The sequence below is a fragment of the Bufo gargarizans genome, chromosome 6 (assembly GCF_014858855.1).
Source record: "Bufo gargarizans isolate SCDJY-AF-19 chromosome 6, ASM1485885v1, whole genome shotgun sequence".
Lineage (NCBI taxonomy): Eukaryota > Metazoa > Chordata > Amphibia > Anura > Bufonidae > Bufo > Bufo gargarizans.
Genome location: NC_058085.1, coordinates 160,182,977 through 160,202,874, shown reverse-complemented (window position 1 = coordinate 160,202,874; position 19,898 = coordinate 160,182,977). Strand labels below are relative to the sequence as shown.

Genomic DNA, 19,898 nt, shown 5'->3' with positions numbered 1-19,898 from the left:
CTTCCCTTGGTGGCCATAAGATTTAAAGAGATTCTGTCAGCAGTTTTAACCCAGCAAAACTGCTTACAGTGCTACAGTATGTAAATGTCCTGGAAACCGGCTTTGTGAGGAGCACCACTGAGCAAAATAAGTATTAGGCCTCATTAGGCACGGGGGCAGCTGCAATGGAGTCACCCACTATTTTATTTTACATTGTAGTACTTTTGCGCAATAAAAAAAATACCTGCAATTCTGCCTTTTTTTTTTTTTTTGCTGTCTACCATGTGATAGAAATAACCAGTTCATTTTACTCTATGGGTCGACTTGCAGCAGCACTAAGAACATACATAATATTTTAAGGTGAACTAAAATATTAAAAATACTACAGTCCTTAAAGGGTTTCTACCACTTGGATTTCACATAATTAGGTGTCAGACACTAGCGATCCGCTAGTGTCTGCTCTGCCAAACTATCCTGCTATAATAGCTTTTGGGGCAGCCGTTTACCTAAAAAAAGAACTTACGGTATATTGATATGTTAATGACCCTCTAGGTCAGTGATGGTGAACCTTTTAGAGACCGAGTGGCCAAAACCCACTTATTTATCACAAAGTGCCAACATGACAATTTAACCTGAGTCCAGTATAGTATACCTTCCATGTACTTTATCATTTAGCTATAATAGCCTGCCTACAGTCAATGTGCTGCTTGTGCCGTTCATAGTGCGCACTGTGCTGATGAATGGCAGGAAAAGTCTAAGGCATATTAGTACACCATAGACTTTTTCCAGGGTGCGGGTGCAAATAGAGAGGGCTCTGAGTGCCGCCTCTGGCACCCGTGCCAAAGGTTCGCCACCACTGCTCTAGGTGCTATGGGGGCGTCATTAGCACCTAGAGGATCGGTCTACCTTCTCAAGATGCCGCCGCCCAGCGCCTCCCTCCAGCCCGCCCATCTGCTTCGGAATGCGATCAAACGGATGACTTCACGCGCATGCGCGGCTGTATTCGGCACATGCGCAGTGAATGTCCGACCGCTTCCCTGCTCCGTCATCGGCGCAGTGGAGATGTCTGAGCAGGGAAGTGGTCGGACATTCACTGCGCATGCGCCGAATACAGCCGCGCACGGCGCATGCGCGTGAAGTCGTCCGTTTGATCGCATTCCGAAGCAGATAGGCGGGCTGGAGGGAGGCGCTGGGCGGCGGCATCTTGAGAAGGTAGACCGATCCTCTAGGTGCTAATGACGCCCCCATAGCACCTAGAGGGTCATTAACATATCAATATAAGTTCTTTTTTTAGGTAAACGGCTGCCCCACAAGCTATTATAGCAGGATTGTTTGGCAGAGCAGACACTAGCGGATCGCTAGTGTCTGACACCTAATTATGTGAAATCAAAGTGGTAGAAACCCTTTAAGGGGTTAAAGGCTATGTACACCTTTGGGGGCATTTTTTTTATTTTTTATTATTGCATTGTACTAATTTTGAGCAAAAAATATTTTTTTAAATTGGTCCACAGCCTGTGGATTTTCACTTTATTACTGCTTTTTGACATTATAAACACTCATTATAGCTTAGGGTACTTTCACACTAGCATTATTATTTTCCGGTAAAGGGTCTCAATACCGGAAAAAAACGCTTCTATTTTGTCCTAATGCATTCTGAATGGAAAGCAATCCGTTCCGTATGCATCAGGATGTCTTCCGTTCCGTCCCGTCCCTTGTACAGAGTTTTTTCCGGACAAAATACCGGAACACTACCGCACTAAGTGATATGTATTAATGCCGGATCCGGTACCAAGTGTTCCGGAAATTGCTGCATCGCCAGATCCGGTTTTCCGGTCTGCGCATGCGCAGTTCTTTCTAGCTTTGAAAATATTTAATACTGGATCCAGTATTCTACATGATACCAGAAAGACGGATCCGATATTTCAATGCATAAGTCTACTGGATCCAGAAAAAAAAAAGATATCCGTTTGCATACGGATTTCTAGATTCTTCTAACGCTAGTGTGAAAGTACCCTTACTGATAAGAATGTGGCTTAAATAAGTGTTTATGACCTCTCAGTAGTTTAGAGATAAGGTTTATTAGATGACTGCACAAAGTGAAAGTACCAGTCACACAATTAGTCCTCTTGCACATGAACGTTTTTTTTTTTTTTTTTTCCGTTTACCTTCCGTTTTTTGCATTCTGTATACGGAACCATTCATTTCAATGGATCCGCAAAAAACGGAAGGTACTCCATATGTCTTCTGTTTCCGTATTTCCGTTATGTCCTATTATTGTCCGCATAACGGACAAGGATCGTACTATTCTATCAGAGGCCAACTGTTCCGTTCCGCAAAAAAAGGAATGCACACGGACGTCATACGTATTTTTGGCGGATCCGTTTTTTGCTGACCGCAAAATACTGGAAAAGCCATACAGTCATGTGCAAGAGGCCTTAGAAAAACAGTTAACCCTTTGCAACAGAACAGCTTAATATTTCTAATAAAGGCCAATTAAAACTAAGATTTTTAGCCAAAAATGAGTAAAATGCAAACATAAAAAATAAATAAAAATTGCCCCCGAAGGTGTACATAGCCTTTAAGCATCATAATTGCCAGTTCATTGCAGTGTGCCCAATCTGCACCCTAGGTGAAGTGCTTCATACATAGGACTGGGGGCTCCCCCTCACTTACAGATGCGTTACTGGTAGAGCAGCAGATTGTACCACAGGATTGTACCAATCTTTTCCTGAAATAACTACAAATCTGTTAAGTCAATTAGAATGTACATTTCTTGTCAGGCTCATTAGGAAAACTGTATCTTCTGGTCACGTATCTGTCACCAAAAATACTTACAGCGTTAAGGCAAATACACGTCTTTCCGGACTAATAATTTTATTAAATTGCATCTGTCCTCAAACTATGTCCTCCTGTTTGAGAGTAGCATAATGTGGGGACAGGTCCACAAAATACTAGGCTGCTTGGCTGATGAGCTGAATAATGAACGAGGCGGATTCGTAATTTCAAGTCCTCTTTATTCATTGGGGAACCCTCCACCCCTCTCACCACTGAGAATGTTGGGGGTGCGAGGATGTGGCGGTGAGCGCTCCCCTCATAAATACAGGAGACTTGCTGCGTTCTTTAACCCCTTCCCACACCAGTGTACGTCAAGGTGAGCATTGTATAGTGTATAGTTACGGTCTGTGGATGGTACGGTACAGCAGTTGTTTCATAGTCACCTTCTGCATTGCTACGGGTGAATCCTCACTCAGAGGTGTTGTGCAGTCATGTAAAGCTATATCTCCCTCCAGTCACATGACCACGACTATCCGGCATACACTGATGTGGCAGGTTTTTCCATCTGCTGGCCATGTAGGCTAATGGCCCCACCTCATAGAAGTCCCACCATCCTGGACAGAGTATTCAGGGTTTGGAGCGAGCACCTGCTAGGCGGATCCCTGCTGTGTTTGTATTTCATGAGGTTGGACAACCCCTCTAATAGAGAAGTCGAGCCCCACCCCTTCGGGCCCCATTACAAGTTTACCTGATGCTTTTGAAGCACAATTTCCAGCATCCCGCTGTCAGAAATCTAGCAAAAAATATTTGATATTGATGGCTTATCTTTAGGATAGGTCATCAATATCAGATCAGTGGTGAATTAACTCCCGCCACCCCGGCAATCAGCTGTATAAAGGGCCCGCGGCGCTTCATGAGCGCTTAGACCTCTTCCTAGGCCACGTGGCCTAGATGTTGCTCAGTCCCATTCAAGTGAATGCGGCTGAGCTTCAATGCCAAGCACTGCCACCGTCCAATGACTTCACAGCTGATGGTTGGGGATGCTGAGGGTTGAACACCCGCCGATCACATATTGAGCTATCCTGAGGATAGGCCATAAATATGAAAATGAAGGAGAACTCCTTTAGGTTTCATACATTATTACATAATGTTTTCTTCTGATTTTGTTTTCAAAGCTGAATTCAGTTGTGGGGTTTTCTGTTTTAACCATGGAGCAGTGCATTGTGGGAGCTCATTAGACAGATTCGCGGTCAGTAAGCTGCTAGGCCTTATGACTGACTGCAGGGGGTGTAGATAAACCGCTATCTGTTTCAAAGGTAACTAATATCATTTTGAAAGCATCTATGTAAAGCAGTATAGAGAAACTAACTCGGACTGCAAAAAGACTGTTAAAGGGGCATTCCCAGCACAACAACTTATCCACTATCCATAGCCTAGACGATGAGTATATGATTACTGCGGGTCCAAATGATCTGATTATAGGAACGGAGCTTCCAGAGACCCTATGTGATTGGAGCAGTATTCTGAGGAGAAGTCATAAATGTCCATGCACCATCACCTTCCAACATTGTGCAGTCTTTCAAATTTCAAGCCCAGTATTTTGTACCTGTTGAAAAAAGCATGCTCACTAGCCCCCGATGCTCTGTTCCAGGTCCCTGGCTCGCTTCTGTAGTCTAAAGGTTCCTGTCCTGTAAACTTTTGGATGGAAGGGGTCACTTGCACTGCTGTAGCCAACGATTAGCTTCAGTGGTGATGTGTCCCCAAGCAGTATGTCGCTGCTGGGTCACTTGACGCTTGGTGACATGTCACTGCTGAGGCCAGTCGCTGGTAGCAGTGACACACATGATCCTTCCCATCCAAAAGTTTATACACTGTGGACCAGAAGACCACAGATGGGGGTCAGGGACCCAGGGAGCCCAGCAGGCTGAGTTTGAAACTTAAAATACCGCACAAAGCTGGAAAAAGCAGAGTGAACATTCATACACAGGGCAGGTTAGGGGTATATATCATGTACAAGTAAAATGGAAAGTAAAAAAAAGTATAGAAACCTTATCTATGAATAACAGCCAAAACCCCCACACAAGACAGCTGTATATTTGGCACTGATGCTGCTGTTAGACCTTGGTGAGTCATGGTCTGGTGATGGGGTCTATCCCCAGGTAACCTCTCTCTCCTTAAACTCCCCAGGAATTCCCTAACTTTAAACAATGCTTTGCACTGCGTTCCTTTTCACTTCATTTTTTGGCAGTACAATATCCTGCAATTGGTACGCCTTGGAAATAAACAGTCTGGATTTGTTACTTGGCAGGGGATCTCATGAATACGCTCCAAGATATTGCTCCCTTCCTCCACAGTTTTTTTTCTTGCTGCGCTATGACTGTAGTGTCTTTGCCAGTAAAAGTGATATGTTGTATGTGGTCTAAATTTAAATTGTGTGTTTATAACGGCATGTGTTCTACATGGACATTTGTCCTGATACACTGTACTAGTTGATTAGTGGTATTAAAGTTCTATAGAGAAGCCCAGAGAAACCTGCCACACCTAAAGATTGCTAAAAAGGCTGCTGACCCCAAACACAAAAGAAAACCTAAATGCTGCGAGTTTTTGGTAGCTTAAAGGGTTTGTCCATCTCTTTACAAGTGAAACTCAGGATAGGCCTGATTGGCATGGATCCAACACCCTGCATGCTCACTGATGATCTGTTCTTCAGTAGGTCCGCTGTCTTCAGAACTACAGGGCTCCGTCCGTCATTCCAGTAGGTGTAGCACTGCAGTAACCAGCTCGGAGCTACTGTACAGCAGCTGATTGTTGAGGCTAGGAGAAGTCAGATCCTCTCCAATCAGGTCAGGGTGAGGAGCAATCCTGAGGATAGTTTATCAATATTGGGTACCACAAAACCACAAATACTTATTTGAAAAACCATATCCGGGCATATGTTGCTTCTTTACTCCAAAAAGTCTCACTAGACCGACCACGTCCTGGTCACTATTACATCCTGCCTTTGGTAGAGTGAAACTATATTGCAATACCAATGTAACTGTACGTGGCCATTACCAAATATGTTGTTGAGCCAGCTTTCCCAAGTGCTGAACTCGCCAACCAGCAGTGGCATTACTTGGGCAAAATCCTTAGCAAGGCCGTGCCTAGATTATGTGTCACTGTGACCACAGACGGCTGCTTTCCTCTCCATCACAATATTTAGTTTTGCTGTAATTGCATTGAGACGTTAGGGACTTCCAGTGACGGCAGGTATGTTCCAAAGGCGTGCTATATCCTCTAGTCACCAAGGAACGGCTCAGCCTGCTATGTGCCCAAGGGAGAACCTGGCTGATGGCACCTCGCAGTATGTGGAGAAGGGTCTACAGCCAGGTCTTTGTCATACATTGCTCAGGATTCAGATGTCATGTACTGCATGCACATTCATAATTTCACCAGAAATGGGGCTCTTTTTCTAATTTACAGAGCATTGGGCATCCATCAGCAGATTTGTACCTTTGACACTGGCTCACCTGTTACATGTGCAATTGGCAGCTGAAGGCATCTGTGTTGGTCCCATCTTCATATGTAGCCTTGCAATCAAAGGGGAGATGGCGTGGCAGTTTCAGAGAGCAGAGCCTCTAGGTGTAATGCTATATGTGTTATTTTTTTATTTTTTTTTGCTTCCAATATTACCAGTATACAGTACTCAAATAATATGTTAGTGCCCAAAAAGAATTGTAATATACTGAATAATTGATGCTGCCATTCTGCATCCAAATAATATAGCCATCCAAAACATAATATTGTTCTAATAACGGTATTTAAATGGTGCAACCATAGATATATCATCTAATGCGCACAGGGGTATTGGATAACCTCAGAGATTTACGTACCCATAATATGACATCCATAGACTCCTATCAGCCCCTGCTATACTTCTGTCTGCCTTTGCTGTCAGACAGAGACATAAAGACTTTGTTCTGATTTCATATGGATCTGACTGAAAACATTGGGGGAGAAATCTGTCTTCAAAATGTCACTTGCGCAAAATTATTACTTCAATCACTAAGTGCTTGTTTCCATAATTATGACCCTGCAATCCATCAGTGGTGGTCGTGTTTGCACACTATAGGAAAAAGCATTAGCCGATGTGCTGTGACATAGCCCTGGCCACTGGAGAGGCCAATGCTTTTTCGTATAGCACTCCGGCACTCTAGCTGTGGTGAAACTATGATTCCCAGCATGCACACTTCCTGGGCTGTACTCAGAACTTCCATAGAAATAAATGGATCATGCTGGGATTTGTAGTCAGTGATGGTCAGTTCGCAGTGTTCGCCAGCGAACACATGCGAGCTGCCATCTTTAGTAAGGTAGATTTACCCGCCCGTCGATGCACAGGTAAGCCCTTACCTGTGCCTGTGTCGGGAGCCGGTCTGAAATCAAATGCAGTCCCCGGGAGCAGGCAGTTCCGAGAACAGCCCGATGAAGGCCCCTGGCGGCTGTTCTCGGAACTGCCTGGTCCCGGTGACTGCATTTGATTTTAGACCGGCCCCTGTAACAGGCACAGGTAAGGGCTTATCTGTTAGCTTTGTGTTTTGGAAAGGGCCTTACCCGTCTAGCTGGGACTTGAGGTGACATCCTCTAAAAGATGCCAAGCATTGTGCTTCACTGCTGGAGCTCCGCTGTCCACTATGGCAGCAAGTTAGTCTTCTCTAGGGGTAGGCAGCACTAGAGATATCACACCTTGTGCGGGCACTGGCTTCACTGCCATATTAGCTTTCATACAGACATAAACCTCACAGTCTGAGGTAGTTCATAGCTCTCCAAGTTGGCAGGGGAATAGCTCAGCACTCCCTTATTGATCTCTTACTTACTGAACCGAATTAGTCAACACCGTGAATGGAGTGAGGGGAGTTAGGAACCTGCCATACCAACTCCCAACTCCAGCAGTCCAATCCCATTTCAGGTGTTACACTAAACCCAGTGTAGAGAAATGCCTCTTCCTACAGAGAACCCCCTGGTCGACAGTGTGGTGGCATAACCTTGCCTTTCCAGCAGCCACACTGCCCCATCAGCTACATAAGAGGTGAGTTTAAGGAACAAGTACTGTATATAAGGCGACTTTCACACTCCGTTTGTATTATCTTTAACATTGCCGAAACTGATCCGTCTTGAGCACCATTGAAAGTCAATGGGGGGGCAGATCCATTTTCTATTGTGTCAGTGAAAACGGATCCGTCCCCATTGACTTACATTGTGTGTCAGGACGGATCCGTTTGCCTCTGCATCGTCAGGTGGACACCAAAACGCTGCAAGCAGCGTTTTGGTGTCCGCCTCCAGAGTGGAATGGAGGCAGAACGGAGCAAACTGATGCATTCTGAGCGGATCCTTTTCCATTTAGAATGCATTAGGGCCAAACTGATCCGTTTTGGACCGCTTGTGAGAATTCACAAACGGAAAGCCAAAACGCCAGTGTGAACGTAGCCTTAAATGTTTTGGCAAGTGCAGATGTGGAGCAACATATCCTTCAATTGCCCTTCTCGGTGCTGTAGGTGCTCCTTATTGTGTTTGTATTCTGGCAGCGGAGAAAAAAGAGGTATTGACAGCTATCATGACACCCGCTGTCCTCCGTCTAGAAGTTTAATGTTGTAGGTGCCACTCATGAAGGACATTATCATTGTAATTGCTAATTGTGCAGTTATTTGACATGCTGATAGACTGCTACCATATGTTATTAACTTTTGCAGTATTTTTTGTTGATTGCTGTCTTTTTTTTTTTTTTAACCCAGTTTTAACGGACTCTTGTTAATCTGTTATACATGGTAATATTTACATTATGTGTTACTGTGCAAGCTGCTCAGCTAAATTAAAACAAGCCTGCCCAAGTCTGATAAGAAACTGACGAGGTAATACATTCCTTAGTACATACTCACAGCCCTTCTACATTACTGAAAAGTGAAAAAAAGAACACTTCGAGTTACATATAGTGATCAAAGCTCCAAGATCCTTACTTTACATACAGATGCTCCACAGACTTTTTTTTTTTTGTCTGGCACCACTGTTGGTTTTTTGTCTGGCACCACTGTTTTTCGTCTTCTCTCTTACAGGATTGTTTTGTTGTTGTTAAAGTATTCACCATTCAAGGTCCATCAAGGAAAACGCCTAATAACGTCTAATAGACCCTTCAACGCACGAGACAAATGGCGACAATCAGTGGTGCTCTGCTCCGCGTAATCAAAATAGAAACTTGTGGGTTAGAAGAAAAGGTAGCGGCACTTACCGTTAAATAAACTTTGGCAGCTTTATTACATACCTTTTCTTCTAACCCAGAAGTAAAGTATTCACAATCCCTGCTAGATGAAGGCATGCACTATTTGTGCAATTAATGGACTTTGAGCTGGGTGGTCCATCTGTCAAATCTCAGAAAGAGTTAGATGAGAAGTTTCTGTAGCGCATTGGTGGTGTTGACACTGAGGAGACCACTCACACGAGGGCTCTGCCAGGTGCTTGCCAAGACCATCTTATGAGGAGATCTGCTGTATCCCAAAGGACAGCCACAACATCACAGATTGGTTCTGCAGTAGCCCCTGTAGTGACTGCCTGCCCGCCTCAAACAATAGTGTTTACTGATGAAAGCAGATTCCGTCGAATGATTTCCTTGCCAGAGTTTACAAGAGGGCCTACTATGGAATCAGTCCTACTGCCTTTTTTGACTCAGGAGGCATAGTATTACAACAAGATAATGTCACTCTGTCTTAATGTGACCCTGCTGCAGAACCCAAAATAAAGGGTGCACTACCTTTTGTTGTATGATCATTGACCAAGCGCCACCACCAGTTTATACTTATATCAGTCTCGGGCCAATTGCATTGTTTTCTAGATGTTAATTTTCCATGACTGTACATGTCTGATCCACTGCAGAACGTGTTAATAAGAGCATCATTTTTAGTTTATTTTTATTATGGAGAAAGGGGGTTGATTTGAATGTTTATATATTATTATTTTTTTTCAAAACTTTTTATTCATAATTTTTTTTTTTTACTCTAAGCACCCCCCCTTAGGGGACCTGAATGTGCAATTATTAGATTGCTTCTCCCATATACTACGGTGATTTAATACAGTAGTATATGGTAAATTCAGTATATTCCAATGCATAGGCCTGTGATAGTGATAGGCCTGGTAGCCTTGTAAAGACTCCCGCCTATCACCACCAAAGAACAGCTTCCCCAGTCTTAACATGGGAAAGCAGCTCTCGGGGAAAGTCACCTTAGATAAGTGTGAAAGTCATCTTTAAAGAGACCACATCCTCCACACATGTACGGTGTATGTCATCAATGGTTTAGTAGTGAACAGTGAACATAGCCTTATGTTTCTGCAAGAGAAAATCTATTTTTCCCTTCATGGGTTTTCAAATTAAGGTTCCATTCACACTTCCGTAGAAGGGGTCTGCATCCGTTCCGCAATTCTGCGGAACGGGTACGGACCCATTCATTCTCAATAGGGACGGAAAGGATGCGGACAGCACACATTATGCTGTCCGCATCCTCGGCTCTGTACTTCCAGTGTGCGGTTCCCGAAAAAAAATATAGGCATTTCTATAGGGGTGCCGGCCCTGTATTGCAGATCCGCAACACACTACGGACGTGTAAATGGACCCTAACTAGCAGTTTGTTTTCTTTCAGAAGTATATCTCTGTATTGTGGTTTTTAGAAAGTGATGCTACTAAGAGGAAGTTATGTTGATGTTGAATTTACTTCAACTTTTCCAGAGTTATAGTTCATCATCTGGCTGACCTCAAATAAATGAATCTTTCCTCTGAGGAATAAGTATAAAGCATTTATAGCAGATAGAAGCACTGCACTCTATGATCCTCCCAGATGGAACCATGTCTATTGCTAGAGTAAAAAAAAAAAAAGTTCTATAGATGTTTATTGTGCAACAAGAAATACAGTACAGACCAAAAGTTTGGACACACCTTCTCATTCAAAGAGTTTTCTTTATTTTCATGACTATGAAAATTGTAGATTCACACTGAAGGCATCAAAACTATGAATTAACACATGTGGAATTATATACGTAACAAAAAAGTGTGAAACAACTGAAAATATGTCATATTCTAGGTTCTTCAAAGTAGCCACCTTTTGCTTTGATTACTGCTTTGCACACACTTGGCATTCTCTTGATGAGCTTCAAGAGGCAGTCACCTGAAATGGTTTTCACTGCACAGGTGTGCCCTGTCAGGTTTAATAAGTAGGATTTCTTGCCTTATAAATGGGGTTGGGACCATCAGTTGCGTTGTGGAGAAGTCAGGTGGATACACAGCTGATAGTCCTACTTAATAGACTGTTAGAATTTGTATTATGGCAAGAAAAAAGCAGCTAAGTAAAGAAAAACGAGTGGCTAGTGGTGGGCGATATGGCCTAAAATCTATATTGCGATATAATTTTAAGCATGTGCGATATGCGATATATATTGCGATATATTGTTTTCTATATTGGGGGGGGGTGTTTAAATTTTATTTATTTTTTACTTTTTATTTATTAACTATTGGCCTCCTTAAGGGCTAGAACCCTTGTCATATTCACCCTAATAGAGCTCTATTAGGGTGAATAGGACTTTACACTCTCCCTGCTGCCCTGTGCATAGTGCACACAACAGCAGGGAGCTGACCATGGCGGCAGCCTCTGATCTGCCCCCCCCCAGCCTCTGATCTGCCCCCCCCAGCCTCTGATCTGCCCCCCTTCCCCAGCCTCTGATCTGCCCCCCTTCCCCAGCCTCTGATTTGCCCCCCTTCCCCAGCCTCTGATCTGCCCCCCAGCCTCTGATCTGCCCCCCAGCCTCTGATCTGCCCCCCAGCCTCTGATCTGCCCCCCAGCCTCTGATCTGCCCCCCAGCCTCTGATCTGCCCCCCAGCCTCTGATCTGCCCCCCAGCCTCTGATCTGCCCCCAGCCTCTGATCTTTTCCCCAGCCTCTGATCTTTTCCCCAGCCTCTGATCTTTTCCCCAGCCTCTGATCTTTTCCCCAGCCTCTGATCTTTTCCCCAGCCTCTGATCTGCCCCCCTTCCCCAGCCTCTGATCTGCCCCCCTTCCCCAGCCTCTGATCTGCCCCCCTTCCCCAGCCTCTGATCTGCCCCCCTTCCCCAGCCTCTGATCTGCCCCCCTTCCCCAGCCTCTGATCTGCCCCCCTTCCCCAGCCTCTGATCTGCCCCCCTTCCCCAGCCTCTGATCTGCCCCCCTTCCCCAGCCTATGATCTGCCTCCCTTCCCCAGCCTCTGATCTGCCCCCTCTGGTAACGCAAACCCCCCCTCCCCAGTATTAATCATTGGTGGCAGTGGCCACAGGGTCCCCCTCCTCCCCCCCATCATTGGTGGCAGTTTGCAGTTCCGATCGGAGCCCCAGCAGTGTAATGCTGGGGCACCGATCGGTTACCATGGCAGCCAGGAGTCACGCTGCTGAAGTCCAGGCTGCCATGGTATGTTAGTGAGCAGAGAGCAGCGCATTATACTCACGTGCGCTGTGGCCGCCGGTCGCTCCTTCTTCTCATAGGTCTGTGCGGCGCATTGCTAATGCTGTAAGCATTAGCTATCCGCCGCACAGACAGAAGAAGGAGCGACCGCCGGCCACAGCGCACGTGAGTATAATGCGCTGCTCTCTGCTCACTAACATACCATGGCAGCTAGGACTACAGCAGCGTGACTCCTGGCTGCCATGGTAACCGATCGGAGCCCCAGCATTACACTGCTGGGGCTCCGATCGGAACTGCAAACTGCCACCAATGATGGGGTGGAGGAGGGGGACCCTGAGGGATATGGCCGGCACATTCATTGGTAGTGCAGTGGCCACAGTCCCTCCCCTCCTCCTCCTACTCTGTCCTCATTGGTGTTCAGCGGCAGCCGCGCACAGTGGGGAGGGAGAGACTCCCTCCTCCTCCCTCCTCCTCCCTCCGCTGTGCCGGCCGGCTCAGAACATGGTGCGCGCGATCATATCGCGGTCCGGCGATATAGGCGATATGGCGAAAATCCATATCGTGGCCCAAATTCATATCGCATATCGCCTATATCGCCTATACCGCCCACCCCTACGAGTGGCCATCATTACTTTAAGAAATGAAGGTCAGTCAGTCCGAAAAATTGGGAAAACTTTGAAAGTGTCCCGAAGTGCAGTCACAAAAACCATCAAGCGCTACAAAGAAACTGGCTCACATGCCGACCGCCCCAGGAAAGGAAGACCAAGAGTCACCTCTGCTGCGGAGGATAAGTTCATCCGAGTCACCAGCCTCAGAAATCGCAGGTTAACAGCAGCTCAGATTAGAGACCAGGTCAATGCCACACAGAGTTCTAGCAGCAGACACATCTCTAGAACAACTGTTAAGAGGAGACTGTGTGAATCAGGCCTTCATGGTAGAATATCTGCTAGGAAACCACTGCTAAGGACAGGCAACAAGCAGAAGAGACTTGTGTGGGCTAAAGAACACAAGGAATGGACATTAGACCAGTGGAAATCTGTGCTTTGGTCTGACGAGTCCAAATTTGAGATCTTTGGTTCCAACCACCGTGTCTTTGTACGACGCAGAAAAGGTGAACGGGTGGACTCTACGTGCCTGGTTCCCACCGTGAAGCATGGAGGAGGAGGTGTGATGGTGTGGGTGTGCTTTGCTGGTGACACTGTTGGGGATTTATTCAAAATTGAAGGCATACTGAACCAGCATGGCTACCACAGAATCTTGCAGCGGCATGCTATTCCATCCGGTTTGCGTTTAGTTGGACCATCATTTATTTTTCAACAGGACAATGACCCCAAACACACCTCCAGGCTGTATAAGGGCTATTTTACCATGAAGGAGAGTGATGGGGTGCTGCGCCAGATGACCTGGCCTCCACAGTCACCGGACCTGAACCCAATCGAGATGGTTTGGGGTGAGCTGGACCGCAGAGTGAAGGCAAAAGGGCCAACAAGTGCTAAGCATTTCTGGGAACTCCTTCAAGACTGTTGGAAGACCATTTCAGGTGACTACCTCTTGAAGCTCATCAAGAGAATGCCAAGAGTGTGCAAAGCAGTAATCAAGGCAAAAGGTGGCTACTTTGAAGAACCTAGAATATGACATATTTTTAGTTGTTTCAAACTTTTTTGTTATGTATATAATTCCACATGTGTTAATTCATAGTTTTGATGCCTTCAGTGTGAATCTACAATTTTCATAGTCATGAAAATAAAGAAAACTCTTTGAATGAGATGGTGTGTCCAAACTTTTGGTCTGGTCTGTATATCTTGAATTATTATGGTGTTTATTACTTTTCTATTCTGGTCTTTATAGCACATGCATTTTTTTTTTTTACATTTAAAGGGAACCTCTCATCAATTTTATGCTGCCCTTACTCAGAGTAGCATACAGTGCTGGCACACATGCTTATTTCAGTGGTGCCTCTTATGAGCTAAACGTAAGTGGTTCCCAAGAACCAGCTTTATAATCAATGCAGCCTGGGCCTGGAAAATAGTCATGGCTGCCTGAGAAGACTTGTGGTTATTCATGCTCTCCTGCTTTTCCCACCCACTTGCTGATCATTGACAGTTTTCCCCCTATGAGAGAAATAGCAATCATCATCTACTGGGTGGGTGGGAGAGCATGAGATCATGAATAATTGTGATTAGGCAGCACGGTGGCTCAGGGGCTAGCACTGGCTTCTCGTTTTGAATCCCAACAAGAACCACATCTACATGGAGTTTGTATGGTTTCCCCGTATTTGTGTGGGTTTCCTCCTATCCACCAAAGACATACTGATAGGGAACTTGTGAGCTCCATCTGGGACGACAAGTCTGTAAAGGGCTGCAGAATATGTCAGTGATTATACTGCAGATTCCCATGGTTGCCCGGGCTCAGAACTGAACCCGTCCCGGACATATGTCCATTTTCACCCAGGCAGCCCCCCTGACTTGTGCATTGGAGCAGTTCATGCTCAGATGCATTTTCTGGGGTTCTGGTTAATCGGGCTCTCCTTAGGGCAGTCAGCCCAGTGACGTCTCCGGCAGTGATGGCTGGGCTTTAGCGTTGCCCTTGCCTGTAAAACGGCTAGGGCAGCACTAAAGCTCTCCCATCAGAGCCGGTGATGTCACGAACACACTACCGAGCGGAAGCCTCCGCCCGTCAGTGTGTTATTGTAAATAAAAGAGCCCTTGCCTGGCTAAAATTAGGGATATGTCCGGGTTCAGCTCTGAACCCGGAGAACCCCTTTAATTTTAGCTCATGAGTGATGAGTTACAGGCCGCTGAAATCAGCATGTCTGTCACTACTTTATGCGTCTTTCAGTGAGGGTAGCTTAAAGTTCATGATCAGTTCCCTTTAATGGTCCCCCATTCATTTGAATAGGCTTTATGTAATACTAAATTTCCCCTACATTGATAACTGAAAGTATCTGCTCCTGAATGACACTGAGTGCCTGCAGCTGCATTCTACAAGGGATTTGTCCAGCTGAGATGACTCCTGTTTTGTACACTGCTCCAGTTATGACCTGGACTGATCCAGTAATAGAAGGTCCACAGATAGGAATATTATAATGCTGCTTGTTCACAAGACTGCAGAACTGAACGTCACCTAATAGCAGTTCCCTTTCCCGGGTACTTGGATACCTGCAGTAGGGCCAACTTATGTACCAAGAAGTACAACACCAATTCCCAAAAAGTTTGGACGCTGTGTAAAATGTAAATACAAGTAAATAAAAGTTGAAAATGAGACATTTTACCATTTCATAAAAAATAAATAAAAAAAATTTAGAACTTGATGGCAATAGGCACATCTCAAAAAAAGTTGAGACAGGGGCAACAAAAAGTTGAAAGCGTGGTACTAATAAAAAACAGCTGGAGGAGCAATTTGCAACTAAGGGTACTTTCACACTAGCGTTATTCTTTTCCAGTATTGAGTTCCGTCCTAGGGGCACTATACCGGAAAAGAACTGATCAGTTTTATCCTAATCCATTCTGAATGGAGAGCGATCCGATCAGGATGTCTTCAGTTCAGTCTTTTTGACTTTTCAGGACGGAGATAATACCGCAGCATACTACGGTTTTATCTTGGTCCAAAATTCCAGAACACTTGCCAGAATGCCGGATGCAGCATTAATTTACATTGAAACGTATTAGTGCCGGATCCGGCATTAAAAATACTGCAAGGCCGAATCCGTCCTTTTGGTCTACGCATGCGCAGACCTTTAAAAATGTGGGAAAAAAAATTAACTGATTCGTTCTTGCAATGCATTTGTGAGACAGATCCGGATCAGTCTACAAATGCTGTCCGTTTGCATGCAGATTGTGATTTTAGCATGAACAAGTAGGTTAAAGAGGACCTTTCACCAGAAAAAAGTATCTAAACTGACTATACAGACGTGTAGAGCGGCGCCCAGGGATCCGCCTGCACTTACTGTTATCCCCGGGCGCCGCTCCGTTCTCCGGTTATAGCCTCCGATATGTTCCTAGTTAGGCTCCACCCAGGGGAACCTGCCACGGTCTCCTCCTATGCTGTAGCGCTGGCCAATCGCAGCGCTCAGCTCATAGCTAGGCTATGAGCTGAGCGCTGCGATTGGCCAGCGCTACAGCATAGGAGAAAGAGACGCCGGCAGGTTCCCCTGGGTGGAGCCTAACTAGGAACATACCGGAGGCTATAACCGGAGAACGGAGCGGCGCCCGGGGATAACAGTAAGTGCAGGGGGATCCCTGGGCGCCGCTCTACACGTCTGTATAGTCAGTTTAGATACTTTTTTCTGGTGAAAGGTCCTCTTTAAAGACTATTTTTATCCTACTGTAGTATGTTTTTATTGTATTACAGTATGTGTGCTGAGCTATTGTGTTCTCATCACATGCGCTGACCTTTTTTGTTGTTGTTGCTGTTATTTGTAACAATGTCTGTGTTTTGTCTGCTAAAAACTGGTTAATGGCTTTACATGTGGAATGAGGATTGTCTCCAACTTTGTTCTGTCTGTCTTTTTTCTGCCTGTGTGGCATCAACTGTTTCTTAAATCCATAAAAATAAACCCTGAGGAACACAGACGTAAAAAGTATTGCAAGTCCCTTTTTCTGTTGGCACACGACCAGTTTTGCCCTTGTATGCCAGTTAGGCGTGACAGTGGTTGGGTAGGGGCGTGTCAGGGAATTTACTTATATTTACTCCAGAAACAGGCGCAAATATAAGCTATAAACTAATTGTAGCACAACATATGTAAGCGTTGTGGGCCTGGTAATTTGTAGTGAAGTCTGCTGGTCCTGCATTTTGAAGCATCTGAACTAATCTGGGATGTGTTCATCATTAAAGAGTTAAAAAAAAAAAAGGTCTATATTATTTTTTTGTAACATGAGCGTTTCATTCTGTCCTCCTGTTGATAGATGTAAATAATTCTGCTTCAGCACATAAGTATAGTAATAAGGAAAAATAAAGAAAACACACCCAAACTGAAAATATGTGCACTATGGCGAAGGATCATCCATCATCCCTTGCCTGGTCTAGCTTTACAGCTGTTATCAATTGCATCTTAAATAACATTTATCATACGTTTATTGTATGCTAAGAAGGTTTTGAGTCTTATGGTGTTTGACATCTGTTGACTTTATGACTACATCAATCTGTCAGCAGTTTGGCCGACAGCACTAGGCAGGGTCTGGGGAGAGCATGACAGACATACCTTTTGTGGCGTTTTCATTATGAGGAGTAGTGTGAATCTGAAGTTTTATCCTGCCAAATTTCGCTTTTGCGAAGTGCCCTGGGAGGGGCTTCACTGTAAAGTGGGCTCTGCATTGGGCAGCTTCATTACCTCTCCCCTCTGCTCTGAATGACAGTTGTGGCCTGCAACCAGAACACCACTACAGCTGGCACTCAGGAGGGTGTAAAGAACAGAGAGAGCACTTTACGATAAAGCTCCACCTTCATTATACCCAAGGAGCAGAATTTTGGCAGAATAAAATGTCATACTCACACTACTCTACGTGATAAAAGCCTGACAAAAGGTTTGTACTGCTCTTTCCAGACCCTACCTAGTGCTGTCAGCAGCATAGCATGGTCAAAACTGCTGACGGATTCTCTTTAAAGGGGGTTGTCTCACCTGGTCCCATATCGGAGAGCAGCAATGCATGTGCAGCCAGCTTCCATTTATTTTTATGGTAGTTCAGAAAAATACTTCTGGCAGTCCCATAGAGGAGAATAGAGTAGAAGCTGCGCTTGTGCGGTGCACTCTCCATTCATTTCTATGGGACATATATATAACCAACTTCTTGATATAGTGTTATTCTTCAGCTGCTCTGTTTTCCACAGGGGTATGCCAAATCCATTGTAATGGTCCTTTATCTTTTTTTTTTTTTTTTTTTTTTCGGTAGATGGATTTGTGAGTCCACTAGTGGAACTGTCTGCAAAACAAGTAGCGTTTCACATTCCATTCGAAGTGGTCGAAAAGGTTTACCCCCCAGTTCCAGAGCAGCTACAACTACGAATTGCATTCTGGAGCTTCCCAGAGAATGAAGAGGATATAAGGTAAGTGCTCTGCAGGGGATATGTGGTGTTTGACATATTAAGGATCCCCGTTGTGGGATGCACATGTTGATTACATCCTATTGTTGGGCTGCACCTGTACAGTTGTAGTACATTAGTTAGCAGCAAGCCACATGCGGAGACCATTGCTATCCCCCACCGTGTACGTGCACCCTTGGGGTAACTGAACACAACGCAGATTGCATATGGTTTTTCGGCATGGATTTTTGTGCAGAAAAACTGCAGCATAAAACTGTACCGGCAAAGTGAATGAGATTTGCATGTACACTTTGCATATTTTTTACATGTGTATTTTAAAATTTACAGCATGTCAATTGTGCGATTCCACACCTTATATATAGAAGTTTCCCCATAGTTTTCAATGGGGTTGCTAATATAAACAGAAAATATGCACCAAAATCCGCAACAAAAACCAGCATTACAAAACTCACAAAAAAAGCACCACAACTGCAGTAATAGGATTTATGTAAAGTTTTTTTATGCCGTGTTTGTGAGAATTTCATGCTGATTTTCTGCATACAAATGTGGAACGTGTACAGGTAGGCTTAGTGTTTGATGAGTGTGTTATTCCATGAAATTTATCATGAAGTTTCCACATTAGTCTGTATCGTCACCAGTCGCCATTATGGTTAAGGCTATTTTCACATCTGCGGCCGGGTGTTCCAGCCAGCTGTTATGTCAGAGAATGCCTGGAATCATCAGCTAGACAAAAACTGCTGCGTGCAGCATTTTTATTATCCGGCCGATTCTCTGTATATTTGCCAGGTATGCGCTGGATCTCAGCTGGACACTATATTATAGTAAACGCTGTGCCGGATCCATAGAACTCCGGCAGGCTATTCTAACCACCGTGCTGGATAGGCATCTGCAGGTATGAAACTATCCTAAGTCACTCCTGGGCTTCTCTATACAAAATTGTGATTTTTTAACTTTTTTTATTGTTATTAGATGAGCGAATTTTAAAAAAATTTAATTCGGCCAGTTCTCCGAATTTTTTTTTTTTTAAATTGTATTGCTAATGGCAAAAAAAAACAGGAGCGTATCCAAAACAGAGATGAGACGTAAATGGAATATTTGCATGTCTTCTGTGTTTTGTACCCACTCCTGCTTTTGGCTACCAAATCACAAGCCAATTCTGATGGGACCATACAGCTGTTACACAGACAGGATCCGTTGTGCATCTCATTTTTCCTTCCTTCTGACAGATCAGAAGAAGGGTCAAATAAATGATCTTGTCAGCCAGGCCGAAAGGCAAAATAGTGGCCCAGTCATGAAGTGGGGAGGGTGGGAACAGCATGAGAAGTCCACAGAGTGGCCCTATAACATAGGTGAGGTGGAAGCAGAATCAGGAGGCCGCAGAGTGGCACAATGACAGTGTGGAGGTGGCAGCAGCATCAGAAGACCACAGAGTGGGAAGGTGACATAGTGTGGAGGTGGCAGCAGCATGAGGAGACCACAGAGTGTCAAGGTGACATAGTGTGGAGGTGGCAGCAACATGAGGAGACCACAGAGTGGCAAGGTGACATAGTGTGGAGGTGGCAGCAGCATCAGAAGACCACAGAGTGGCAAGGTGACATAGTGTGGAGGTGGCAGCAGCATGAGGAGACCACAGAGTGTCAAGGTGACATAGTGTGGAGG

General features: G+C 44.9%; 1 protein-coding gene across 1 annotated transcript in view; it reads left to right on the top strand.

The window, feature by feature from the left end:
* ZSWIM8 (zinc finger SWIM-type containing 8) overlaps window positions 1-19,898 on the top strand; it is a 111,824-nt gene that overhangs the window by 8,927 nt on the left and 82,999 nt on the right. The window contains 1 exon segment of the mRNA XM_044298870.1: window positions 18,089-18,242. Coding sequence (XP_044154805.1) covers window positions 18,089-18,242 — 154 coding nt within the window.